This window comes from Meles meles, chromosome 8, assembly GCF_922984935.1.
Source record: "Meles meles chromosome 8, mMelMel3.1 paternal haplotype, whole genome shotgun sequence".
NCBI classification, from domain to species: domain Eukaryota; kingdom Metazoa; phylum Chordata; class Mammalia; order Carnivora; family Mustelidae; genus Meles; species Meles meles.
In genome coordinates this window covers 95,313,860-95,341,704 of record NC_060073.1, presented here as the reverse complement: position 1 = coordinate 95,341,704, position 27,845 = coordinate 95,313,860, and the positions used below count along the sequence as shown (strand labels likewise).

General features: G+C 50.7%; 1 protein-coding gene across 2 annotated transcripts; it reads left to right on the top strand.

Moving 5' to 3' along the window:
- Positions 1–130: 130 nt before the first annotated feature.
- On the top strand, positions 131–27,845 carry KCNJ5 (potassium inwardly rectifying channel subfamily J member 5). Of its 2 annotated transcripts, XM_046014184.1 has the most exons (4): positions 131–410; positions 17,177–17,935; positions 19,409–20,347; positions 23,454–27,845. In XM_046014184.1, the coding sequence occupies exons 2-4, from the start codon at positions 17,893–17,895 to the stop codon at positions 23,771–23,773; spliced, it is 1,302 nt and encodes a 433-aa protein (XP_045870140.1). In that variant the 5' UTR covers positions 131–410; positions 17,177–17,892; the 3' UTR covers positions 23,774–27,845. The 2 variants fall into 2 exon arrangements, with proteins under 2 accessions (XP_045870140.1, XP_045870141.1); XM_046014185.1 differs by lacking the exon at positions 17,177–17,935.

The window sequence follows — 27,845 nt, the reverse complement described above, 5'->3', positions numbered from 1 at the left end:
TGCTCCTCCCGCCTCTACCCTGGGCCCTTTAAGTGGGTTATTACACATTATTACAGGGAGAGTCCTTTGTACTGGGGCCGGAGGGGAAGGGAGCTGGGAGAGAGAAGCGGGCGGAGGGGAGGAGGGGGAGAGCGAGGGAGAGCAAGGGAGAGAGAGTGCGAGCGTGAGCAGAGCCTCCCGCTGCCGGAGGAAGGGAGTGACTGAAGGGGCTGGCTAGGGAAGGGACAGGATGCCTTAGGAGCCTCCGGCCGCAGGACCCCACGACAGGGAGGAGCTTCAGGCAGAGTCCGAGGCTGTGGTTATGGCTGGGGCCGGAGAGTCCCCTCGGGGGCCCTGAGCGCCCCCGCACCGCCTCTAAGGGAGCTCCAGAAGTTAGCATCAGTGGGACTCGGAAGCTCTGATCTCAACAAGTAAGTTGTCTTCTTTTCCTTCTTCCTTTTCAACCCAGCTCATTGTTTTGGAAGGTAGGGTGTGCACTCCCAAAGTGCCCCTTGCCCCTGGCAGTGAGCTTTGCCAAGCACCTGTCACTTTGGGAGCCCATGGGGACAGCAAGGGCTTAGGGCGGGTTTATTTTATTATTTATTTATTTACTTACTACTTATTTATCTAATTTAAGACCACCGTAGCGGTTTTAAAGTCCAGCTGTCCAGCCAGGAAATCCGAGCTCCCCAGAGCCCACAGGTGTCCTGGGCACTGGGAGTTCAGCCTTCAGAGGGCTATAAACATGCTGTACTGATACCAGAGCTGGGGTACCCCCCGGGGGCCATCCTGAAAGCCCCCTGCCTGCTCTGAGAGGCCAAGGTAGTAGGGGGTGGGGGGCACCTTTCCCAAGCATAGCAGCTCTGCTTTCAGACCGTGGGGGCGGGGGGGGGGGTGCAGAGGGCTGGGGAGAGCCTCTGACCCTCAGCTTACTCTTGCTTTCTTTCAAGTCTGGCCAAATTGGAAACATGGCCTTTGCTATTTCTGCCCTCCTTGCTGCCTGGTCACTTCCTGCGTGCCTCCCTCTCTCTTTTTAAACATCTTTCCAACTGTTCAGAAAGGTCAGGAATCCTGGCTGCAAAGGTAGGGACAGGGAATAAGGAAGGCCATCGTTATTTCCCTTCTCCCCAATCCCTGTGTCTCCCTGGAGAATCATCTCTGCTTTCCATCAAACAGTGCAGTCCCTCCTCCTCCCAGGACTGGGGAGCAGCCTCATGGCAGTGTCTGGCCCCCCAAAGTTCCAGGGTCTAGCCTAAACAACGGGTCAGGTAAGGTGAGCCCAGCACTATTCCCAGAGCCCCTTTCCACCACCCGAAGATCAACAGGCACATGTCAGAATGTGCCAAGTGCTTTGCTCTCTCTTGATCCTTTTAATGAAACAGATTTTGCGTCCTTTTCCTACAGCTGAGCGACAGCCCCTTGGTGAGGCTGTGTAACTTTTGGGAGGTACACAGCTTACAAGAGAAATCCTCACCTGGGTCTGACTCCAAAACATACCTTTTTTTCCCCTCGGGCTCTCTGGTCCACAAAGCACTTTTCCATGTGGGAGAGAAGCAGTGAAAAACAGCTAATATTTATGGAACCAAGGACTGAGCCAGACACGGTCGTATGAGTTCATCTGGACACCAGTCCTGTGGGGCGGAGGTCATTCACCAGCTTTACAGATGAGCAGGGGCAGAGCGGCCATCCTCTAAACCCTTGTCCTCTGACTTCAAAGCCAGACTCTTTTTGTTATTAAACACTAACCCTGAAAGGTGTGCTGACCTTCCCAAATCTGTGCCTTTTCCTCCAAGCCAGGTGTAAATCCCATCAGCTGGCTGGCTGAGATCCTGGGGCGCCCTAGAATCTGGTGGAAGGACCAAGCAGGGTGGATGGCGTGGGAAGTGGAGGGAGAGGACCTTGGTTGGGCTCTGATGTGAAAAGCTTGGTCGTACTGCCTGGGATTTTAAACTATTGATCTGCCTCGAGATGGCCTCACTCTGCTTTTTGGCAATAATACAAAGAAATGGCCATTTATTGAATGCTGACTGTGTGCTCTTGGACGTTTGGTGTATGTGATGGGATTGCTGCTGCTGTTTCCATCCACTGCTTTTCCCACCCTTCCTCCCAGTCTCTCCCTCACCTCATCCCACTCCCCCCCCCCCGCCCCCGTACTCCCCAGGACCCAAACAATCTGAAACTAAGTTCACAGAGGAGAGACTTACAGCCTAAGGATAGAAAAAGACAACCTTCTCTTACCTTGGAAGGAATGTGTTGGGGGCGTTTATTAAGTGTTCATCACTTGTTGGGTTCCGGTTATTAATTATGAGGTGGATAATAAATGATTACAACAGCCTAAATGGTCCAAACAGCACCAGGGCTGCCACCGAAAGGGGCAACGCCATGTAGGGAGCTCGTCTGCACATTCCAGGGAAAGACAGTGCTCCCTGGGTCCCCCCAGCCACGTTCCACATAGCCTCTCTAGCTCGGTGATGGAGAGGGGACCACTCACACAGACTTCTCCCGTCCTTTCCAAAAGCCACTGTCACCTGCTGGTCCATGTCACAGGCAGCACCCACCTGAAGGAACTCCTCAAAGGAGCTCACCCACAGTACAGAGAGAATGAATGAGCTCCATCCAGCAAGCCGTGCCCCTGGAGGAGAGGGCAGGAGGACCCGTGAGCAGAGGGAAGGGGCTGGCCCCTCAAGCTGGCCGGGGCTGTCCTGGAAACTGCTCTCTTCCCTGAGCATGAAGTCAAAGCTTACTGGGATTCCCCAGGGAGAAGTCTCTCATGGGTACCCCCACGCTGAGTCTGTGGGCACATCCTGAGCAGAGCCAAGCTCTTCCACTGGGGGCCCAGCAGAAACGTCAGTGTGGCTGTGATCACAGATGTTCTCTCTGCCCTTCTGTCCCCGGCAGGCAAGATCCCCGTGGGGCTGTCTGTCAGTGCCTGCCTGGGGTTCTCAGCCAGGGACACGGCTGCTGGAATCACCTGTGAGGGATTTAACCCCACAGCAGGGAAGGGACAACTCAAGCGCCCCCTTCTCCACTTCCCACCTGCCCTGCGAAGGGTGGCGTTCCCACTGCCTTCTGTGGGCCAAGCCACACATGGGTGTAGACGACACTCACATCCTTGGAAATGGTACCTACTTCTGTTTCTTGTTTTTAAATCAGTTTCACGGCCCTTTACTTGATCGCTTAGCATGTGGCAGGAGTACATAATTTTGGAAAACCTTGGAACGGGATCATTTGGGCAGGGTAATGCTTTTCCACTCAAGAGCATGAGCGCCAAAGCTTACGTTTTCTGCGCAATTCTGCTCAAACATTTAGGCTGGGGCGGCCAGCGTGGGTGTTGGGGATGTACCATGGAGAGAAAGGAGGAGTCCACGAGGCGGTTCAAAGGAGCCATTTTCAGATTCAACTTTTCACTGCGTCCGAGCTACAGACAGGCCACGAAGAGCTGGCAGCCTTTCCAAGAGGGGGTCCATCATGAGATACGCTTTGTGGAGAGGTTGTCAGCCCATGGAGGAATTCTTCTGTTTTTCCTCAAGACGAGAAGCATGTGCGGTATGGCATTTGAAAAAAATATCTGAATGTATTTCTCTAGGAGACTTGAGGGTGGCTTTCTCTGGGATTATTTTTTTTTAAGATTTTATTTATTTATTTGACAGACAGAGATCACAAGTAGGCAGAGAGGCAGGCAGAGAGAGAGGGGGAAGCAGGCTCCCTGCTGAGCAGAGAGCCCGATGCGGGACTCGATCCCAGGACCCTGAGATCATGACCTGAGCCCAAGGCTGAGGCTTAACCCACTGAGCCACCCAAGTGCCCCTCTGGGATTATTTTAAAACCGGTGGGACAGCGGGCCCTTCCTGAGACCCTGGCTGCCTGGATGCCGAGGGCCGGGGTCATGGCCCCTGCCAGTGTCCCAGGCTTATCTAGTTCCTCCTACCTTGACATTCTGATAAGTGAGCTATTCTAGTCCGCAGAGCCCCGGATGGCAGCAACCCTTGCCAACAGCAGTGTTAAGTTAAATGTCAGAGCCAAACCTTTAACACATGACCCTGGAGCTCCTGGCTGGTGCATAAATGTTAAGTTCCATTACAATTCCAGCCCAGAGAGGACTGAGGGGCAATGGTCAGGAATCACCGGGACCAGTCTGTCAGGTGGCCACAGTACTGCCTTGTCCCTGAGGGTCAACCCATTTGGTGGCCAGGGGAGGGGAGTCAAAAGGGAAATACATGGAGGGGGAGGGGAGGAGAGATCATGACATGCTTTCCGCATCTCCTTCCTGTCTCCTGTGAGTCGATTGGTGGAGGCCCATGTGTGCCCCCATCGCAATGTCCTCTTCTCACATTTTAGGCCCTTTACCTGAATATCACGTAGGCCCTAATGCCATCATCCTGCCTTCTCTCTTGCTGCTCATAAAGGAAAAGGAGTGTGGGGAACTGCCGCAGAGAAATGCTTTAAGTGCCCTTCCTTGGACTCAAAGTCACTCACGTGTTCCTTGAAAGATGGGAATGGAGCTACCACAGACCAGACCGTGTGTTTGAACCTGTGTTACGGGATTGGGTCCTGAATCTGTGTTACGTGATTGGGTCCTTTACACACCCTGCCTGCCCGACCTTGGAGCTCTCTCCAAGGACTGAATGAGGAAAGCAGATGTGCCCATGGATATAAGTTATAGAATCAGAGAGAAGAGCCATCGCAGAGAGGCAGAGGGGCCAAAGGGAGGCCAGGGAGAACAAGGGAAGGCTTCCCAAGGGGATTCAAAAAAACAGTGAGGCACCAAGAGAGAAGGGAGCCCACAGAGGGAGCCCCAGGAGGCCCTGAGACTGGCCTGTGCTTGCGCTGGTCCTTCCCTCCACCTATGTGCATATCCCGATTCTTTCCCTTAAACATTCATTCAGTAAAACATTTCCATCACAGCAAGGATCTCTCGTGTTGCCCTGTTTTTAGAGCCAAATCTATTTCCCTCCTGCCCGACCTCTTCCTTAGCCCCCAGCAGCCATGAATCTGCTCTCCTTTCTACAGTTTGTCAGCTAAAGAATGTGATATAAATAGAATCATAGGTATATAACCTTTGGGTTTTTCGATCAGTATGATTCTCTGGGGATTCATCCAAGGGTGTGTGTGTGTGTGTCTGTGTGTGATATTTCGGTGTGGTTATTGAATTTGTTCAACCTTTACCCCTTGAAGGACATGCTTGTTGTATCCAGATTGAGGCTTTTATGATTTAAGCTGCTCTAAATACGTGTATAGGGGGTTTTCCATGAACTTAAGTATCCATTTCTTTGGGATAAGTGCCCAGAAGTGCAATCGATGGTTCACACGGTAACTATGTTCAGTTCTTCAAGAAACTGACACATTGTTTTACCTTCCTATCAGCAATGTAGGAGTGATCCTTTTTCTCTACATCCTTGCCAATATGTGGTGTTGTCACTATCTTTCACTGTAGCCATGCAGGTAAGTATGCAATATATCTCATCCTGGTTTTGCATTTCCCTAATGGCGGATGATATTGACTCTCTCTCCACGTGCTCGTTTGCTCTCCGTTTGCTCTCTGTATGCTGCCATTGACTAAATGTCTTTTCATGTCTTACACCCATTTTCTAATTAGATTATTTGTTTTATTCTTGGATCTTGAGTGTTCCATAAAGATGCGAGGTACCAATCCTTATCATATACATGGTTTGCAAACATTGTCTCCTACTCCAGAGCTTGTCTTTTCATCTTAACGGGGTCTTTTTCAGCAAACACTTTTCATTTTGATGGGGTCCAATTTATAACTGTTTCCTTTTATGGATGAGGTTTTTGGTATCAAGTCTAAGAATTCTTTGCCTGCCATAGATCTTGAAGATCTCGAAGGTTCCCTCAGGCTTTCCCCCCATAAATGTTGTATAACTGTATCATTTACATTTAAGTGCATGATGCATTTTGAGTTAATTTTTATATAAGGCTTGAGACTTAGTCAAATTCATTTTTTTGGTCTATGGATATTGAATTGTTCTGGTGCCATTTGTTAAAAAGACGGCCTTTCTCCCATTGAATCCCTTTTGCACTTTTGTCAAAGACTCCTTGGGTGTATTTGTGAAAGTCTTTTTCTGGGTTCTGCTCTTTGATCTGTGTGTCTATTTCTCCTCCATTACCACATAGACTTAGCTATATAAGTTTTAAAATTCAGTAGACTGATTTCTTCTACTTCTTTCTTTTTCAAAATTGTTTCACCTATTCTAATTCCTTTCCTCTTCCATAGAAATTTTAGAACACTCTTCTCTACATCTACAAAAAAATCTTGTGGGATTTTGGTAGGAATCGCATTAACCCTGAATATTCAGTTTGGGGAGAATTGGCATCTTCACTGTATTGAATCTTTCAGTCTATGAACATAGTATATTTCTTCACTTGTTTAGCTACTCTTTGATTTCTAGCATTGACATTTTGTCATTAACAACAACTCTTTCTGATCTGCCATGAACTAACTGTGCGACCTTGGATATAGCACTTAGTTTCTCAGACCTTCAGTTTACCCTCTGTGAAATGGGTATAAGAACACCTACCTTGAGAAGGCATGGAGAAGGTTATTTAAGACAGCAAAGGAGAGGAGTCTGTAGTACGCCCAATGTAGTATGCCCAGTGACATACTCCCTTTGATAGATCCCATTCTCTGTTCTTTCTTTTCTTCTTCCCGATACTCATTTCTGATGCCCCACTGACTTTCACTTCATCTTCTTTCCAACCTTTGTTTCTTGACCTGCTTTCACTCTCAATTCTTTGACTTTATTTTTTTCTTACTCTCACTGGCTTTTCCTGTTCATTCATTTTCCCACAAGATTTGTCTCATTCCTCTTTATTGGAGCATTTGGGACATTCTCTTTTTCTTGTCCTTAGACTTGGAGAGTGACTCTAGAGCCAGTTCATCTGGGTTTTAATCCACGCAAACACCAGCTTTGAGAGAGTGGGCTCACCCTCCCTTGTGCCTCAGTTTCTTCATCTGTAGGATGGGGGAAACAGTACCCATCTCATGCCTTTTCTGAAATGACTAAATGAGTTAATATAGGTAAAGCATTTAGAATGCAATCTGGTGTAGGGTGAGCCCCCAATAGGTTTCAACTCCAATTATTGGCATTTTACCTGCTGTGCCCTGTTTCTCTGGTCTTTTCTCCCCATTCATGCACCTTCTATCACCATCCCATCTTTTTCATTTGTACCTAAGTACGTTCATAGTCATATTGCCTTGCTTTCTCGTGACTATCTTCTCTGTACCTCTCTGACCTCCTAGGCTCTAATCATCATGGATAAATTGGCACCAGACCAGAAATCTGTCCCTTGGGCTGTAGGCAGGAAACAAGTGGTTTTTCACTTTGATTTAATTATTAATCTCCTTTATTATTTAATGCAGAATACATACTCACAGTGCAGGGTTACAATGAAGAGAATGTATCATAACTATGCAGCTCGCTTTCAAAGAGAGCGGGCTTGAAAAGGAAAAGTACTGGATAGACAGATACAAATGTGGGGAAAATGGAAAATGAATTAATTTGATTTTCATGCCCTTTTACTCACGATTTTTCATACATCATCCGCAAGGGGCTGGGTGGGTGAATTGGGGTTGTGGCCAGTGAGCAACGGCTGAGTATTAGGAAGAACAGACATCAGGAGCCCTTGGGTGGCCCACAGCAGCCTGCCAAGGAGGGCCATGAAATATTCCATCTTACGCAAATAGAGCCACACAGGTGGGGAACCTCAGTCACAAGCTTCCAGACCTGCTCCATAGAGGCCCTGTTCAATCATTAGGCACCTTATGAAATGTTAAGTTGCTGGAAAGGTACTCCCGACATGAGTAAGACTTTCAAATCTGTATTCCATACCCTGAATTAAGCCTAATTTTGCCCTTTTAAAAATTGCTGGATATATTTGGACTCCCTTAAATATATTCAAATAAATCTTTTAAGTACCATCAGAATGATCTTTTTGTCTCTGTATTTTCTCCAAGAACTGAACTCCACCAGCAAATGCCAGATCTGTTGGCTCCCGTTTTCAGACGGGAAAAAAAAAAAAAAAAACCCTTGAGTGAAACACGATTTAATCCTTCTCTCTTTGCTTTTTATCTTTATTGTGAAGTGTCAGTATTTTTGTTTCTTTCATGACAAAGCAAGCATGGGATTAGTCTGCAGCCCTTCTGACAGAGCATGTGTTTCTCTGCAGATACCATAAAATAATGCATGAGGTTTTATTACTTCCTTAGAATTGTGGTGCAAAACCCTCCACGGATGCAGTTTGAGTGAGCAGCTAGTTACCTTCCCTTGTCTGGGCTTCCCAAGGCTCTGAAGGCCCCGGACTCATCTTCTGGGGCCCCTGCTGACATTGACTGGCCCCCTTCATGCACAGCCGGAAAAGTCAAGGTCACCCATTTGGCCCATTGTTGCATTTGTTGGTGTTTATACTACATAAATCTTCACGTTCAGTGTAATTACATCTACCGTGTCATCACCTTGGCAGTGAGTAAAGCAGCATTTGTGTGTCCTGGGTAAGCCACAGCTCTCCCACTAGAAAGTGGGATTCATATTATAGGATTCTCATTAGCCCATCCTATTCTGAAAGAGCCCGAACAGAGATGCCAGTTTCCATTACTCTTCCATCACGATTCCACATAATAGTAACACTGCTTTGTTTCATACCTCCTAGCCTGGAACAAGGCAGGTTAGGGAACCAAGTGCCTCATGCCACTATTTTCCTGAAACAATGGGAACTATTTCCTTCACATTAGGATTCCCTTGGATATTTCCATTTCTTACACAGGAAGGAGACCCAGGGTCGGGACCGCAGCAGCAGTGTGTAATTCAGGGCAAGCTACGTGGGCAGGAAGGTCAGGATTATACCTCAGAACTAAGATCACACTGTCTGGTGCCTGGGACTTGGATGGATGTCAGGTGGGAACGCAAGAGAGCTTGGGCTCTGTGGGTCAGCACCAAGCAGCACAAAGCGGGATGGGCTGTTCCGGGGTCACGTGACTTTCACTCTACCCCCCACCGCGCCTTCCCTGACTCTCCACTTCCTTACCTGTGGGACAGATGCGTTGTTCATACTCTACGGTGTTATTGAGATGATGGAGTTAACATAAACAAGGCGCCTCTTCCGATCGCACGATCGCATGCACACACAGATTTCTCTTCCAGGGCTACTCGGCAAAGAAAAACAAGAAGTCAGCATGACCAGCTACAGCCAACAAACTGAACTCATGTTTAGAACAATAGCAGAACCAGTAAAGGGCATCAGGAAAGCCGCAGGGGTGGGCTAGATGTTCCCAAAAGGGCTTGTTTCTGGCAGGGTGTCTCTGACTCAAAACTGGGGACAGCTGAGGGACGCTAGGAAACAGCCTCCATCCTGCGTCTGTACCTTCACCCTGACTTGGCTCTAAATACCAATCCCACTTGTGTGGAGGGGCCAGATTCAAGGCACCCCTCAGAGGGACCAAGGCCGCCCTGGGGTGGAGGCCAGGATGCCTGGGCTGGGGAGATGCGTGAAACTGCGAGCGCTCCACAGGAAGGGGCAGTGTGTGCTGGGCCACGCAGGGGTCCCTCAGCAGCCTCCTCGCCCACCTGACACAGCTGCTCCCTTGCAGTGGCCTTCGCAGCTAAGCCCTCAGGGACATGGTGTGCCGGGACACCCGCGGTGATGAAGTGTCCTATCTGACAAAGTGCGTTCTTCCAACCACCCTGTCCTGGCTCCACGTTCCAATGAAAGCCCTTTACCCTGCTCCTGGCGCTTGCAACGCCCCCCGCCCCCCCCCCCCCCCCCCCCGCCATCACACAGCCATGGGAGACCTTTACATTCCAGACAGAGGGGTGCCAAATTTCACTTCGGCTGTGGCCAATCTCTCCAGAGTCCCCTTCATTGGGCATTCAGCTTGGAGCCGAGCTACGAGTATGCATCCCCAAGCCCTTGTGGGCCCCTAAGACTGAGGAACACGTTGGGCATAAGACCAGCACCCATGGTCTGACCCTACTCGTGTCAGAGCCTCACAGTCCTGTTATCCCAAGATTCCCGAAGCCCTGGGGGTCAGCAGTCACTACATCCGAGCCAGAAATGAGCTTGGGAGGTCACCGGACCCATGCTCCTGCTCTTACAGCCCTCCTCGGGGGAGAGAGCTCCTTCCACCTTTTTTGATGCAATTAAAGTCAGAAATTTCTCCCCGCTCAGAACCACTTCCACCGTGATGGAAAGGGAGGCCCGTGATGCTTGTCTAGGATTCTACCGGTGACGGCACGCTTGCAAAGAGTGCAGCTGGAGGGGACAAGCCTGCTAGCAGACGATGCACTGCAGGAAAGCAGGGGGCCATGACAGCTGTCTGCCCAATGGAGGCGACTGCAGAGAACAAGGCTGTGGGCGAGGAGACAGGGCTTGTTAGGACCATGGGAACCAGACTGGTGGTCACCAGGGGAGAAGCCCACGCACCCCTCTCTTTGCTACAGTATGAGTCCTGGGGTGGCCTTCTGGCTTCCTTTGTGCTCAGGCTGACAGGTTGTGGAAGACCGATTAGCATGGAGAATTTTTTGGTGCTACCACAGCTTTTCCCACTATGCTCAGCATAACTCCAAGTCCCGTGTCCAACTTGTCCCTGTGAGGAAAAAGCCTGTCTCTGACCCAGGAGCCCTGAAGTATACATTGGCAGCCGACAGACTGACTCGGACTCGCAGACACATTTTCTTTGATAAACTCACTGGTTCAAAAATGGTCGAATTAATGGTCCATGTTGAAAAAAAAATTTCAGGTTTAAAAGTCTTTCCTTCTAGCTTTTCTGGAAAAAGAGAGAGGAAGGTCTTACCACAGCAGCTCCACATTCTTGCAGGGCAGCCCTGAGCTCCAGCCGGACAGTAGCGGCCTCGGTCAGGAGAGCGCGTGTGCTCGGCTCACCTCGCCTCTGTCCCCGTCACTCCCTGTTGTGTTCCCAAAAGCCAGAGCAAGTTCTGATTGTAATTATGTGCTCATATAATTGCCTTACCCAGAATAAAGAGAATCGTATCTCTCGAAATCTTTTTCTCTATCACAAATCTGAAAATGAAGGTCTAAGAAGAGCTTATATTGGGATCAAAAACCAGGTGAAGGAGCTCATAGTGGAATCTGTGGCTGCTGGGTACTTGTCTCTTCCTTGGAAGGGGCCATGTAGTCCAAACACAGACATTTCTATTTTTCTTTTTTTTTTCTTCCCTTTTTAAAAAATTTAAACTCGATTAACATATAGCGTGTTATTAGTTTCGGAGGTAGAGATCAGCTCACGAGTCTTCTGTCGCACCCAGAGCTCCTCACATCATGTGCCTCCTCATGTCCGCCACCCAGTTGCAGCATCTATCCAGCCCCATCCAGCAACCCTCGGTTTGTTTTCTTTTTTTTTTTTTTTAAGATTTTTTTATTTATTTGACAGAGATCACAAGTAGGCAGAGAGGCAGACAGAGAGAGAGGAGGAAGTAGGCTCCCCACTGAGCAGGGAGCCCGATGCGGGGCTCAATCCCAGGACCCCGAGATCATGACCTGAGCCGAAGGCAGAGGCTTTAACCCACCGAGCCACCCAGGTGCCCCTTAGTTTGTTTTCTATAATTAAGGGTCTCTTAATGGTTTTTCTCCCTCTCTGATTTCATCTTATTTTATTTTTCCCTCCCTTCTCCTCTGCTCCTCTGTTTTGTTTCTTAAATTCCACCTATGAGAAAGATCTATCTCTGACTGACTTATTTTGCTTAGCATAATACCCTCCAGTCCCATCCACATCATTGCAAATGTCAAGATTTCTTTTTTATGGCTGTGTAATATTCCACTGTATATACACACCACATCTTCTTTATCCATTCATCAACACAGACATTTCTGGGGTGGAAGAGGCACTTGGGGATTACACCTGAACAGGTCTCAGCCAAGACATATGGACATTCTCTCTCCTTGGAGTAATTCAGTGCCTCTGAGGGGCAAATGTTGCCATTATTAGAAAAATCAAGGACCCGCTGTAAGCCACAGCAGGAAGCACTCTGAAGGCAAGTACTCTGGAAGGTACAGCCCCTTCAGGAGGAAAAGGGAAAGGGCTCCAGTCAGCCCGGGCACGTCAGGCAACATGGCAGCAAATCATGAACTGAATCATGGTACCGACCAGGCGTGTGTCCCTCTGGCAGTCTCCTGGGTCAGGCATTTCAGGGCCTGACCCCCACTAAGGCTCAGATCCTCTGACAGCCCCAGGGACCAATAACCTCAGAGGCAGACTTATTTGAGCCTTCAGTGGGACAATGCATAAAAATCACCTAGCACAGAGATGACACGTAACATGTTTTATGGTACATGAGCTTCTCACGGCAAGAGGGTCCCCTCACCGCACTTAGTACGTACCTTCTCCACCAAGTCTTTCCTGACCCTTCCTCACTCGCCCTGGTGAAGCCAAAGTAAGAACTCAGTCTTGGTCTTTCTGTCACTCTCTACTGCACTAACCATTCACCTCTGTGAATTCACCTCCATTCTGGTGGAGTCCCCACCAGACCGGGACTCCCCGACAGCAGAAAATACAGCCATGGTACCCAATATCAGTTGTTATTAGAATCCCCTGGGCTGGGATCTCCTGGTGTGGGGCATAGGCGTCAGCATGGGGTCCAGCTCCTGGCTGATTGCAATGTGCACCCACAGTAGAGAAGCCTTGCTACTCAGAGGACCAGCAGCCTTGACACCACTGGGAGCTCTTTGATAAAATGCAGACTCTGAGTGCTCTGACCAACCTAATCAGAATCTGCATTTTCACAAGATCTCTGTGACTGGAAAGCACAAGAGAGCTGGCGAAGTGCTGCTCCACCTCCTCCTGCCCCCAGGGCCCAGCAGAGTAGAACTTTCAGTGACTGGGGGGGGGGGGGGAGGGGGGGAATGGGCGGGTGTGGAGGGGGGTCGAGGCAGGTGTTCACTGATTGGAGGAAGGAGGGAAGGAATCTGTGTGGTGCGGTTTTCAATTGGCTTGCACACCTAATATACCATGTGCTATCATCCAGAGAGTTGCTGAACTTGGGTTCAAAAAATAAAACCACAAAACATCCAGGAATTAAAGACTAAGTTCCCATCCAAGTTGATAAGAACAAATAGTGGCTGTAAAATGACTGGGCTTTAAAAGAAAATAGCCGGCGGCTTTTTAAAGATTTATTACTCTTGAGCTCTTCAGCCATTAGACCTCAAAATGCACTAAGGTTGTTTTGGGGGTTTTTTTTGGGGGGGGTTGTTTGTCTTGTTTTTTAAAGGATGGTAATTTCAAAAGCCAGGAAACTAGGACTGACCTGACCCCCTGGCCAGAGCCAGCCCAATAGTGTGGTTTGGACACAGGTTCTGGGGGTCTGGAGCCACCGGACAACCCCTCCTTGGCAAAATGGGGCTCGGATATGAGCTTCTGGGTCAGGAGCCTGTGTGGTCTTGCTCTCCCCTGGCCCCTCCGGGCCTCTCCAGCTGCTTGGTTCCACCATCAGAAAGGGCAGCTGCAGCAGCCGGCAGGAAACTATAAGGCAGAAGTCAGAATTGCAGTTTCCAACACTTTGTCTTCAGGCAGGCTGCTGAGAAAAGGGGGGATGCTGGGGTTCCCCCACCAGTTGTGCTGGACCCCCTGGGAGACTCCAACCCCACGCCCCAGGCACCCCTACCCCCAATTCTAGGGACTCACAGATCCCTGCTGCTCCGGGGCTCCCCTGTCATGGTCACCTCCCCTCCTCCTCTTCATTGGGCTCCTGCCTCCGGGCTCAGGGAAGCAGCTCATCCTGAGCCAGGAGGAGAGGAGCAGAGGATCCGGCCTCACCGGAATCTTAGCACTGGAACAGCCTCTGCCTCTGCCTAGAAGGACCACAGGCAAGACAGTTCTTAGAAAGTTCTTCAGGCACAGCTGGGAACTCCTCTCCCAGCAGCAGTTCTGTCCATTGCAACCACGGAGGGTTCTAGAGAGCATCCCTGCAGCCCTGCGTGACTGTGGGCAAGTTATCTAAGCTCTCCCCCAGTTTCCCTCTTCGTCGAATAAGACGGTGCCTCCCCGTGGAGTAAATGAGGCCGTGGAAGCAGGATGCTGACCCACAGTAGGAGCCCCTGAATTGCTTGAACCTCCCCGCCCCACCCCCACAACTCCAGCCCTGGTTGAAAGTGAACACTGGCTTTGGCCAGCACTGCGCATGCGCTTTCCTTCAGTCTCCGTGGCACCCTCCTTGGTTGGCACCGTCATGATCACCATTTTGCAGGAAAAGTAACTGAGGCTTAGAGCAATAACTTCTCCGGAAGTCCCTCAGTTCAAGGTGAAATCGGAAGATGGGCGCTCAACCAGAGTCAGCTTTCCTATTTATTACCTGGTTCCCCCCTTCTATTCTGTTAGACTTTAATTTGGGCCATGGCAAAGGACCACAGACTAAATGGCGTAAAACAACACCCAGTTTTTGGCTCAGGATTCTGAAGTAAGAAGCCCAGGCATGAGATGACTGTGTTCTCTGCTCAGGGTCTAACAAAGCTAAAATCCGGGTGTCAGCAAGCTGCACCCTCCTGGGGTTGTGGCAGAATTTAGGTCTTGGAGGTCAGAGGAGGAGGTCCCTGTTTCCTGGCTGGCTGTTAAGGCGGGGGGGGGGGGGGGGGTGCGGTCGCTGCTGTCAGCAACTAGAGGTCCCCAAGTTCCTTGCCATGTGTCCCTCTCCATCTCCAGAGCTGGCGAAGAGCCTCTCCCTCTCATTTCATTCCTCTCATAATGCCAGTCTCCTGCTTCAGGGAAAACCCAGTCCCTTTCAGGGCTTATCTGATTAGGTCTGGCTCACCCCACCAGTCTGCATCATGGGAGTGGTATCCCATTCCCAGTTCCGGGGGCAGGAATCACGGGAGCATCTTTGAGTTCTGCCATCCTGCGTGTGTCTTTTCTATTCCTGGCACGTATTTCCTTGATAATACCTTTGGTACTTCCTGCTCATCTTGAAGGTCCTTGAAGGCGCTGGAGTGACCACCTTAGAGTGTGTTCATAGTTTAACAACCAGTTCGGCCATATAGATTCCTATAGAACAGCATACAAATATCTAGTCTGAGATAGGAGTATATTCTCCTCCATTACCCTTATCCCATATCCCAGCCTTATCCCATATCCCAGCCTGATCCCATATCCCAAAACTCTGGGAAGCAGACATTGACCCAGAAACATAAGACAGAAAGGAAGAAATCATTAAGGATGTCTGCCATCCTCATTTTCGCAGTAAGGAAATTGAGTCTGAAACAAGAGTCCCAGGGGTGCCTAGGTGGTTCCGTCGGTGAAGCGTCCAACTCTTGGTTTCAGCTCAGATCATGATCTCAGGGGAGTGGGATCCAGCCCCACATCTGGCTCCATTCTGGGCACTGAGCATGAAACCTGCTTCAGATTCTTTTTCCCTTTCCCTCTGCCCCTCCTCTCCCACACCCTTGCAGGGTCCCTTTCTCTCTCTCTCTCTCTTTCAAAAAAAAAAAAAAAAGACTCCCAGCCCAGTGCTCCCTTCAAGAAATCCTGCTGAACTTCCAAATGCAGTTTCTATCAAGATGCTGTGTCCACAGGTTCCTATTTTCTAGAAAAATCACCCCCATGACACAGGGCTTTCTTTACTGTGTGTGTGGTGGGGTGTTTGGGAAGTCCTGATATAAAGGTCCACTTAAAAGATTGCCCGAGTCACTCATGCATCACCTAAAATACAACCTCCTTTGGTTTTGCCTCTTTTGATTCTTTCTCCGTTTGTGTTTCTACATCAAAGAGTTTAAACCACTTTGCTGGACTTCAGGCTCCAATTTCTCAAGAGTTTTCATCATTTCGGTGCCCAGCTTCCTATTAGCAGACGCAGGAGATGATTTGGATGAACCGCTTCAACCAGGCTTGATGAGCTTTAATGGGATTCGCTGCCATTGGTGCCTTCCCTGGGTCCAGCAGGGAGCACTTCTCACACTGGCTTGCCTCCTCCAGTCCAAAGCCCTTCCCCCTGCCTCTCTCTCTGTAGGTGGTTCTGCTCAGAGCCTTGGACTCAAAGGGGAGCGGTGCTAGACTATAAGCTACGCTAAGTCTGGGTCTGCCTTCCTCTTATTTCCTGCCTAATCTCCAGCTCTTATCACAGAAGCTGGACGATCACAACCCCTCAACTAATGCTGAATGGGCACGTAAATGAATAGAACAGATCTGGAAAATCGGATTCAAAAGTTCATCTCCATTGCCCTTGAAAATTCTTTTTATATCATGGGCCCACAGCACCAGAGGCCAATATTTTGAGGGGACATTTCATTTACTCTTAGGAAGAAATCTGGGGCAGAGATGGTCTATACCTTTCAGCTTGCCGACCCTGCAAGTGGCCCACTGGGGACTTAGGTACTTGACTTAGATGCTCTAGGTCTCTTTCTCCTCAAAACAGAGGTTAAAGGGATATTGCACTAAATTCCACTTCAAGGAGAGTTTATGAGTATATATTTACATTTATACTTATATCTATGTTTGTATTCATATAGTCTTTCCCTAGATCTTCATAGTGGCCCCCAGAGCTGAAATGGCAGAAAATATTATCTGGGGTTTACAAAAGAGTAAATTGAGGCAAAGAAAATGAACAGTGTTTTTGCTTGGGTCACAGAACACGCTCCTCAGAAGCTGAGCTAGAACCCATATCTCAGCCTGGGCTGAGCGAGGAAACACTTGTGCCAAGGATTCTAGCACACTTGGAGGATGGATGCCAATTTCAAATCCGAAGTGAAACCTTTCCCTGTCTGCTGGACACAAAAAAATTTCTCAGATCTTGACTGAGGTGTCCTAGAAAACCTTTCTGTTTCTAGTACAGTGCAAGGCTTTCTCCTACGAGAACCTCTGAAAGTATTTTTAAAAATAAAGAAGGAAACAGTGCAGAAAATCGGCAGGAAAGCTATTTTTCGGGAAGAGCTGAAGGCAGGAGAAGGTGCTTTGCCAGTTGCCCTAACCAGTGACTCATTCTGGCCAGCACTGTGCCTGCCCTGCCCAACACCAGTGGCTCAGGGAGTCCACGGACAGCCCTCCCATCAGACCCCTAGTTGGATCCCAACAGCCGGGGTCCTGAAGATCCCCAAGGGCATTGGAAGTAGCAGCATTTCTCACCCTTTTGGGGCATCCCTGAGTTCTCAGTAAACAGTGTCCGACCCAGGGGCAGAGCAAAATCATGTTTATGATTCTGCAAAGCAGCACCAAGCCCCCTGCTCTTTGTTTCGTTTATCTTTGTAGCTGCCACGTGAGGGAGCAGGGAGCAGGTGGCCCCACGCAGAATGGGAAATTCTGAGACGTCTGAGACAAACAGCCCTTCGGATGACCCTTCAATACGATATTTTAAAGGTTACCTTGAAATTGCCACAACCACCAAGGCAGCAAAGAGAAAGGTCTACCAGGATCATCTGACTTTCCACGATGGGTGAAATCTTCCTCTTGGCTCATAGAACATTCACCCGGGTGAATGTTCTATCGGGTTCCCTGTTTCCCAGGAGTGGGGCTGCCTGTGAAATCAAGACAAGCCTGCTTGTAAAGATGAAGAGCTGAGTAAGAGCATCCCCTGAGGTGAATTCCTCCCAGATCAGAAGCTCATAGAACTTTCTGGAGTGAGCATCTCTTCAGTCTAAGCAGGAGCCACAGAACTTCGATGTCTGAAAGCCATCGTGTGGTGGGGACCGTGAGACCCCAGGCTGGAGCAGATAAACCTAGATTCAAACCCTAACTCGGCCACGTAACTACTCGAGCTTCATCTTTGCCTGAAGATTAGAGGGATCGTGGCAGTTCTGCTCTAATACCTTTGTTGTGAGCTCATATAAATGAGCTAATGCATATACATTTCTTAGCACAGTGCCTGCTTGTGAACGCTCAGAAATGTAAGCTGTGGAGCTTATTAGCTTATTAGCTGTGGAGATTCTCATGGCCTTTCCTAGCTGCATCGAGTCTTAAAGTTTTCAATGGGAGTGCACGGAATATCAGAAAAACAGCAGACTGTTACAGGTGTGTGGGTGTTTCTTTAAAGGGTGGCATAGACTCCAAAACATGGTACAGCCTTTTTTTAAAGTTATTTTTTATTGAGATATTTTGTTGAGATAATTGACATGGAACGTTCTAGTAGTTTCAGGTGTATAATATAATGACTCTGATATATGTATATTTTGCGAAATGATCGCCACAATTAGTTTAGTTAACATTGGCACTGCATATAATTACAATTTTCTTCTTGTGATGGAGACTTTAAAGGCCTACTGTCGGCATTTTTCAGATAGACAGCATGGTACTGGTAACTTTAACTGCCACGCCGTACATCACATCCCCAGGACCTAGTTTACAACCAGAAGTTTGTACCTGGTGACCACCTTCCCCACTTTGCTTGGCTGGTATACCCTCTCCCTGGCAACCACCGATCTGTCCTCTCTTGAGTTTGGCTTTCATTTGCTTGTGTTTGGTTCCACATATAAGTTTACGGCCCTTTTGAAAAACTTAGAAGTGTTAATATCTTGTCCCTTTCAGTTTTTTAGAGGGCAGGGAATTACTGTGTCAAGATTTTTAATGGTGGGTCTACACAGCGATCTGTCATATTAGTAAGGGCTCAGACAGCCACAGACTCCCCCCTCAGACAGGAGGAGTGACCACATGGTGAATCAGACACTTGCTGCCTTTTCCTTTCTGTCTGCTGCTAAGAACTGAGACATAAAGGAAGGATACAGGGAGATATAAAGAGGAAAAAGCACAGGCTCTGGGCCCTGTGAGCAAGAATCCAGCTATCAGCTCTGCCGAGTGAGTGTCTGATGGCCCAGGTTATGGCTTAACCACTTACCTCTTTCAGACTCTCATTTGTTTTCTTATTTATTCATTCATTTATTCAACAAGTGCTTTTTGAGTACACAGTATGTGCCGGGGTGCCTCTGGGTATTTGGAATAATGTATGAGGGAACAAAACAGACACCACTGTGCCCCGTGGAGCCTACATCCTGACAGAGGGGGAGAGACTCCTAGAAACAAAGATGATGTAGAAGCCATCAGTGTTTACCTACTGGAGATCAAGCTCCACCTCCAGCCGGATGCTGTGATAACAAGTGATGGTCTGTGTGTATCGCATGGACTAGAGCAGGCAGTTAATAAATTGCTGTGGTTATCATCTTTTTGAATTGCTCCCAGATTTCTTAAATCCTTTCAATGCCATGTGTATTTTGCACCTACATAATTATTCATTCAACAAACTACTATTGAGCTGCTATTATATGCTAGAATCTGTAGTAAGCACCAGGGAAACAAGCAAATAATATATATATTTAAAAAAAAAAAAAAAACATGGTTCCTGCCCTTGAAGACTCTGCAGTCAGGTCCACTGTGAACTAGATGAGGGCCTTGGAGAGCACAGAGGCAGGTGTGATCTTGAAGTCTTGTGTTTCTGTGAATCAGCACAGTCCCCTTCACTGATGATGTCTTTTTTAACTCAACGCATCCCAGCTATGGCTGGCGATTCTAGGAATGCTATGAACCAGGACATGGAGATTGGAGTCACTCCCAGGGACCCGAAGAAGATTCCCAAACAGGCCCGCGATTACATCCCCATTGCCACCGACCGCACTCGCCTGCTAGCTGAAGGCAAGAAGCCCCGCCAGCGCTACATGGAAAAGAGTGGCAAGTGCAACGTTCACCATGGCAACGTCCAAGAAACCTACCGATACCTGAGCGACCTCTTCACCACCCTAGTGGACCTCAAATGGCGCTTCAACCTTCTGGTCTTCACCATGGTCTACACCATCACTTGGCTGTTCTTCGGTTTCATTTGGTGGCTGATTGCTTACATCCGGGGTGATCTGGACCATGTTGGTGACCAAGAGTGGATTCCTTGTGTTGAAAACCTCAGTGGCTTTGTGTCTGCCTTCCTGTTCTCCATTGAGACTGAAACCACCATTGGGTATGGCTTTCGGGTGATCACAGAGAAGTGTCCGGAGGGAATCATACTTCTCTTGGTCCAGGCCATCCTCGGCTCCATCGTCAATGCCTTCATGGTGGGGTGCATGTTTGTCAAGATCAGTCAGCCAAAGAAGAGAGCAGAGACCCTCATGTTCTCCAACAACGCGGTCATCTCCATGCGGGACGAGAAGCTCTGCCTCATGTTCCGGGTGGGGGACCTTCGCAACTCCCACATTGTGGAGGCCTCCATCCGCGCCAAGCTCATCAAGTCCCGGCAGACCAAAGAAGGGGAGTTCATCCCCCTGAACCAGACGGACATCAACGTGGGCTTCGACACTGGGGATGACCGTCTCTTCCTGGTGTCTCCACTCATCATCTCCCACGAGATCAATGAGAAGAGCCCTTTCTGGGAGATGTCTCGGGCCCAGCTGGATCAGGAGGAATTTGAAGTTGTGGTCATTCTAGAAGGGATGGTGGAGGCAACAGGTAAGACACTTTATCCTCCTTGGCCACAGAAACCTCCCACATGGTAGAAGCTTAGGGCACTAGGACTGGAAGATGCAAGTTGGTGCCTGAGACTCTTGGGGTTTTCAGCCAGCCCAATCTCTAACTGTGATCTGAGGGGTATCATTACTCAATCAACATAGAGTAATAACAAGAGCTAATGTTTACTGAGCCCTCTAGCTCCTGTGCATAGTTCTAAACTTTAAACATAGAGAGTCACACTTAATGCCTTCCCACTCCCGGTGAGATGACATTCCTTAGGTTACAGATAAAGAAACAGAGGCACAGACCAGCAAGTTATAGGTCTATTTTTTGTCCAAGAGCAAGTCATAGAGCTGGGATGCTGGTGAAGGAAGGGGGCCCCAAACCTGGCCCTTGCTATTCAACAGGCTACCCTGTCACACCCCATCCTGGGGCATGTGTCTACCCAAAAAGAGGTCCATGATCAGATAACTTTGAGAAAAACTGTGAACCAGGTGCACAGGCTTCATCACAGTAGGACTTGGTGGTCCAGCTCGTCTGAGTGCCTCCACCGTGGAGAAGGCTGTCCCTGGGCTTCCCTGTGGAAGGTTGGCTGAGTGGACAGGAAACAAGCCAAAACCAGGACACAGGCATTCACACGTGCCCAAGCCAATGCCCTCTAAGTAGCCAGCCCCACACCTCCCTGCTCAGCTGCCAACTCTCATGGGCAGTTGGTAGCCAGGAATTTCCACCATTCCTCAAGGCCAAGGTCTTGGTGCGGGGCCCCAGGAAGTTCGAGGCCCCACTCCTCCAGAACCCTGCACCCTGCTTCTTATTCCTTCTCTTCCTCTTGCCCTCTCTCCTGGTCACCCAGTAGACTGAGCACTTGTAGGCCTCACTCAGGCTCAGAATGATACATGTTTTTCTGGTTCCTGCAACGACACTGTAGGACCCCACCAATCCCGTTTAACAGACACAGACGCTGCATCACCCAGCTTTGTGGACACAGTGTTGGAGTCATGTCTATCACTTACGAATCTAGAGTGTTCTCTACCACACCACACTGCCCCCTGAAATTTCAGGGCCAGTCACAGAGATGGCCAAAGAAGCCTTCCTCACCTTTCGGGATGGTAGTTGCTGCGTGGGAAACTCAGACGGGGCCTCCACAAACCTTCTCATTCGGCCGGAGCCTGTGGGACGTGGCTGGGGGTACGAACAGGCTCCGGGGATTGGCACAGATGGGGGCTGCTCTGCCATCTGCTGGGAGCTGGAGCCTGGCCTGGCAGCATATGGTGGCAGCTGAGGGAGCCCCTGGGGCCAAGGACAGTCAGGAGGCAGGAAGACTGTGGCAGAGCTGGGGGCTCGCAGGTCACGCTGCCCTTGGTGCTGGGCTCGGGATCAGAACACCGGCTGAGTGTCTGGGGGAAGAGCACCACTCTGAGGCCACAAAGGAAGGGTCAGGGCAGAGATGTGCTAACAAACAGAATTGTGCCTTACACGCCCCCATGACTTCACTGCCACCTACCATAGAGGGATCAGGTGGTGACCCAGCAGAACTGGGCCCTTCCCTAAGTATCCTTCAAGGTCAATGACTCCCAGGTCACCTGCCCTGTCTCAATGACCTCCTCTCCTCCCATGAGTGCAGGTGGGGGCGCCCTGGGATAAGGAAAGGAGAGCCCCCACCCACTTCTGTTATCTCCCTGACTTCTGTGGCTTGGTGGCCACGTTACAGAGCCGAGCATGCGCTGTTGATTCAGGCCGAGTTTGGGCGAACGCGGTTCTCCCACAACCTGCTGGTGTATGTCTGGGCAAGTTGCTTAACTATCAGCAAATGAGCATAATACATCTCCTGGGGTCGCTGGGGGGGGGTTAGAGGAGGTAGAGAATCATACATAAAGCACGGTGCCTGGCACCCCCAGGGGCTTCTTTCCTTCCCAAATGCATGCGAAGATGACTGCCAGGGACACAGGTGGGGTCTCTTGCTATGGGGGGCCGACTGTCCCGTCCCAGGGGGTGAGCAGAACAGGAAGGCCTCCAGGACATATGGCCCATGGGTTCCCATGCAGGTCCCGTCCTGATATCTTTCCTGAGGCCCCCGAGCCTGCAGACACCTGGTCTGGGTCTAGACAGGTCAGTGCCCTGCTTGGGGCCTCTACACCCCTGCTGGGCGGTGAAGAGGGAGCACTGCATGGGAAGGCCCAGCCCAGGCCACACCCTGGGAGCAGAGGGCAGGCTGCAAGCAGAGGGCACCTTGTGGGTACCCAGCACCAGAGCACAAGTGGTTGGGAAGCAGCCAAGCAGCCTTGCCCTTGGGTCTGGTGTGCACGAGGCCCCTGCCTGAGATTGCCCACCCTGGAAAGCAGGAACCGGCCTCTCCTTCGTCCCTGAGAGCACACGCCAGTACCTTCCTTGGCCAGAAGATTGTATATCAGCAAGTTGCTTTCCTGTGACCCCAAGCACAGAGGCTTCCTCATCCATAAACAAAGCTGCTCTCCTCCCTGGAGAGAAAGCAACACCTAAAAATAACATAGGCCAGTGAGGGCTGGGGGGACAGCGAACGGAGGCATTGGAGCATGCTGAAATCAAGGAGCCAAGGTGTGTGTGTGTGTGTGTGTGTGTGTGTGAGAGAGAGAGAGAGAGAGAGAGAGAAGAGAGAGAGAGAGAGAGACAGAGAGCAAGAGAGAGAGAGGCTTCTGCCCATACGCGTCTAACCAAAACAATCCCTGTGTGTCCTACAAGACTGTCAGCTTCTCTACATTCGCTCCATCTGAATTTATCTTTGTTCAAACCCTTTTCCTGCCTCTTCTGTGTCTCAATCTTCTAGACTTTAATGCTGTTCTCAGGAACTATGTCCCTGGCTCTAGCTACTCCAGAATTATCCACTCCTGTCTCTAGGAAGCTACCCCAGAATCTTGCACGTTGGTTTCTAATTTTCCTGCCTTTAACACACTCCAGAGCTCCTCCAGGGCGAGGACCAGCTTACCCAGCTTTCGCCCTCCGCAGAGCTTAGCCCAAGTAGAGGTACAACAAAGGCTGGCTGGCTGGATGATGGATGGATGGATGGATGGACAGACGATGGACAGTTGGTGGTGGTCACTCGTAATCTCTATGCCCTCTATCCCCGCAGGCATGACTTGCCAAGCACGGAGCTCCTACATGGATACCGAGGTGCTCTGGGGCCACCGATTCACGCCAGTCCTCACACTGGAAAAAGGTTTCTATGAGGTGGACTACAACACCTTCCACGACACATATGAGACCAACACGCCCAGCTGCTGTGCCAAAGAGCTGGCAGAGATGAAGCGGGAAGGCCGGCTTCTCCAGTACCTCCCGAGCTCACCCCTGCCGGGGGGCTGTGCTGAAACAGAGCTGGATACAGAGGCTGAGCAGGAGGGAGATGAGCCTGAGGGTCTGAGCGGGTCCCGGGAGAACAGGGGCTCCTTGTGAGGATGGTACTTGCCCCAGGACCTCCCCTCCCTGGCTTCTGAGCACAGCCCCCACTGCAGAGCCGGTGGAGGAGGGAGGTGAAGGAGCTGAGTTTGGGCGGGGGGTGGGGTGGGGGGGCTCCAGGAGCCATCCCGGCTCTGTGGGGAGGAACAGTATATCCCGTCCTGGAATGTCCCAGCTTATGCCTCCCTGAACAGGTGGCCCCTGTCCTCGGCCCCTGGTGCCGTGCTGCCCCTTCCCTCCCAGCTTCCATCAGCATGGCTCAGGGCCAGGCCGGGATGGGGTTCCTCACAGTGAGAGTTACAGGGCGCCTCTGTCTCCACACACACTTCCCTCTGCCCACCAGCTGGGATCCTCTCCCTCCTTGGGTCTCACAGACTGACCTGCAGCTCTCCTTCCAGGGCTGATGCCTGAGAGGGCCGTCCCCTGCTGCCCCTCACTCCCACCACCCCAAGGCTTACTGTGGGTTCCACGGGGAGAAATTCTGCCTGCCCAGAAATGCCACCCCCTGGTTCCAGGGTGAGCTCACAGACCTCACGATCAAGGTCCACGCGAGTCAGGCAGGCAATGCCTCTCAGTTCCCACACCCGCGTCCTCTTCCTGAGAGCCACAGAGGACAAAGCCCAGAAGGAATGATCTGTTCTCATCCATGAAGCTTGTGCGTCTCCTCTGCTGTGTCCCGCTTGTCATGTGTAGCCTACCAGATAACCGATCTCCTTTGAGTGACCCTCAGACTGTGGCTTGGCCCACAGCACACCTCTGACCACATGTGGCATTGTCGTTGGCTGCATCCTGGCCATTCCTGACCACACGGTGGCCCACGGCTCCACCTGTCGGACAGCCCAGCAGCCCATTCCTTTCTGGCACTTTCGGCCCCAGAATCTCAAAGTACTCGTCGCCTTCACCGTAGCCATCTTCCACTGCCTCAGCCGGGCTGTGGTCCGGGGACAAAGCTGGGGTTCCAAAGGCAAGATGAGCCGGTCAGAACCGAAACCAGGAGCGGGGAGGAGAACAGAGGGGTGACGAATTAAATGTTTTAAATAAGCATCTGCACCAATCACTGCAGAGACATTCTGACTTCAGCCTCCATGCCCCTGCCTGGAGAGAGGCACAGCGAGCAGGGCCCAGGGTGACCTAGCCTCCAGGCCCAGCTGAGAAGCCCCTGGGCCTCCTGCCTGCCGGCTGGGCCAGGACAGCCCGGGTGAGGTCTCAGGAGGAGGAAGAAGGGAAGGAAACGGGTGAGGGCAATCCATGGGAGAACTGGGAAGCCTGGGACCCTCAAGAGAGAAAAGAGAAAAGAGCAGAGGAGAGCCTTGAGAAGGATAACTTGCAGATGGCTTTTCTTTTCCAGTCTGGAGGCCCAGGAAGATGACAGGCGGACAGGCGGACAGGCAAACTCATGCCAGTGAGGTGCGTCTGGTATATGTTGCGGCGACAGGCTCCTGATTAGCTGACCTAGACCCGGACAGAGTTCTCAAATGTTTCCTGGCCACAGGATTATGGAGCCACAGAACTAGGATTTTCACAGCTCTCAGCTGGCCTTCGGTAATGGAAGCGTTCTCCTGCTTGCTGCGAGGCACTTTCCCTGGGAGTGAGAGCAGCACCAGAGGGAGACAGAAGATTAAGGCAGAGCAAAGGGGACAGCTTTGGGATTTCGGGCCCACATTCCCTCAGGCTGGGTGTTCTAGGTCCAGGGGCAGGTGAGAAGAGGCTGGCGGTGTGCGGTGGGGAACTGCCCCTCACGGGGCTGCCATACACAGAGGAAGGGGATCCTTGTGCTTGGGCATGTGGCCGGGACCTCGAGAGGAGGCACAGGGACACATGAAGGAAAGCGAAGCTGCTCCTGCCCGGAGCTTGGGGCTGAATCCTGATTCCAGGCATTTTTCTTTGGGAAACAGGGCAGAGGGAATGGAGAATGGAATCCTGCCCTCATGGAAAGGGGAAGCAGGCAGCCTCGAGCCCCAAAGCGGGGAACTGCACACTGTCAGGCATCTAGGGCGGGCAGTCCATTATGAAGATGGGATGCCTGGGGGTGGGAGGAGCTACAGCTGGGGCGGGAGGAGCTACAGCTGGAGTGGGAGGGGCTACAGCTGGAGTGGGAGGGGCTACAGCTGGGGTGGGAGGCGCTACAGCTGAGGAGGGAGGAGCTAGAACCGGAACTCTGGGGGACTATCTCTTCGCACCCCACCCCTACTCCTAGCCAGACCTAAAACCGGCCTTAGTCAAAACCCATTAGTGCCTGCGGGCTAGAGCATTCAGGGAGGCAGCTAAGCAAGGATGGGAACACCTCTAGTGAAGCTCGCCTGCTGCTGACGGGAGCCTAGGGCCTGCTTCACGCCTGCTTCTGAAACATCCCCCAGCTGGCCCAATGAGCCACTCTCCAGTTCTCCAACTTCACGGCGGCCTCCACGGACCCGGGCCCTATCGTGTCTCCGCCAGCTGCAGAAGCTGTAGAGATTAGGGAAGCAGATGAGGTCTCCACATCCCAGCTCCCTGAGAGGTCAGAGCCCATATGACTGGGATTAATCATATTAGCTGCTTTCTCTCATGAACATTTAAACACGGGAAGACTGCCCTTCATGTGCCCAGGAGATCCTTCTTCATGTCCGGTTGATACCATTGAAGTTAGAAACATCCTTCAGGTCGTTTTCTGGAAGTTCTTATGTAAACATGCGCTTCCTACATGTCAAGTTTGATGAGGGCCCGAGTCTCAGTGGGTCCCACGAGCCATGTGTGGGTCATGGCCCTGAGCTACAGAGTGAGCTACAGAGTGAGCTACAGAGTGAGCTGAGCCCACCCCCCACTTCTGATGGGTTACAGGGCTGAGCTAAGCCAGTCTGTAAAGTGAGCCCACTGGTAAGTCCTACAGGCTTCAGCATCTCCCAGATCCCAAAGAGAGATCTCACGACCCTGAGGGTGTTGGCAACTAACTGCCTGTCTTAGCATCCAAGACCTCTCTCTCTGAAATCATCCCCCGCAAGGGAGGAGACCCCGAGAACTCAGAAGAGGGTAAGTTGCCACTTATTCTCCTCTCCCTATGAGTGTGACACGTGATAAGATTGACAGGGTCACCCAGGACCCTGTTTCCAGGCCAAGTAGAGTGTGGTATTTCCCGTGACTCTCCCCTTCAGAGGCCACCTTTGTGTGACCAGAACCCATGTCCTGTCATTTCCTTCTGCTGCTTTAAGATCCTGGCCTGAGCCATTGACCTTGCTGGAGGAGGAAAAAGCCTGTGTCTGTCTGGGGAGAACCCCCACTCCCACCCTGCTCACCATCCGTAACAACTGGGCACCTTCTTTCACAGTCCTTAACCCTGGGGCCTCACTTTCCAACCTGCCTCCTCCACGTGTCCCATGTGAGAACAACAGCAACTGGAAATTTCTGCACTGAAATTGCCAAAAACGAAAACGCACATACACAAAGCTGCCTGTGGTCTCCTAAGCTGCCCCGAACCTCTCTCTGCATATGTGCCCTTTCTGGGTCACCTGCTGTGTGCCCAGCTGTGGGTTAGGCACACCACCTGGGTGATTGCCCTTAGTACTCAAATGCTATAGAGAAGATCTTAGTGACCCCTTGTTACCAATGAGATAAGCGAGGTGCAGAGAGCTTAATTTGTTTGCTCAAGACCACAGATGGTAATAGGCGGGACCTGCGAGCCAAGCACCTCCCAAGCAAATACAGAGAAACCATCAGCGTGCCTAGCACCCACCTCCAGCTCATCTCCTGATCTGGGGCAGGAGCCTCTTCAGATCACCAATTTCTCTGCTATGCTCTGGACCTTCAGCTTCCATCCACCAGCAATGTTCTCCAGTGGCAGGATAATTGGAAAACACCTTTTTCTGATGCCTAGAGAATTAATGAGCTGTGAAAAGAGATTAGATGGGGAATTATTGCTTTCTAGAAGAAGTCACTTATTCTGCTTGGCTTGTTTTTTTTGCTAACGACATCTCCTTAAACTGCTGTGTCAAATCTCTTTCTCCCTGTGTAGGATTTGTCAATCTTCTTATTAAAGAGAACTCCCTGGCACTGCTTAAAAAAAAAAAAATCATCCAATAAAGTGGAATTGATCTTA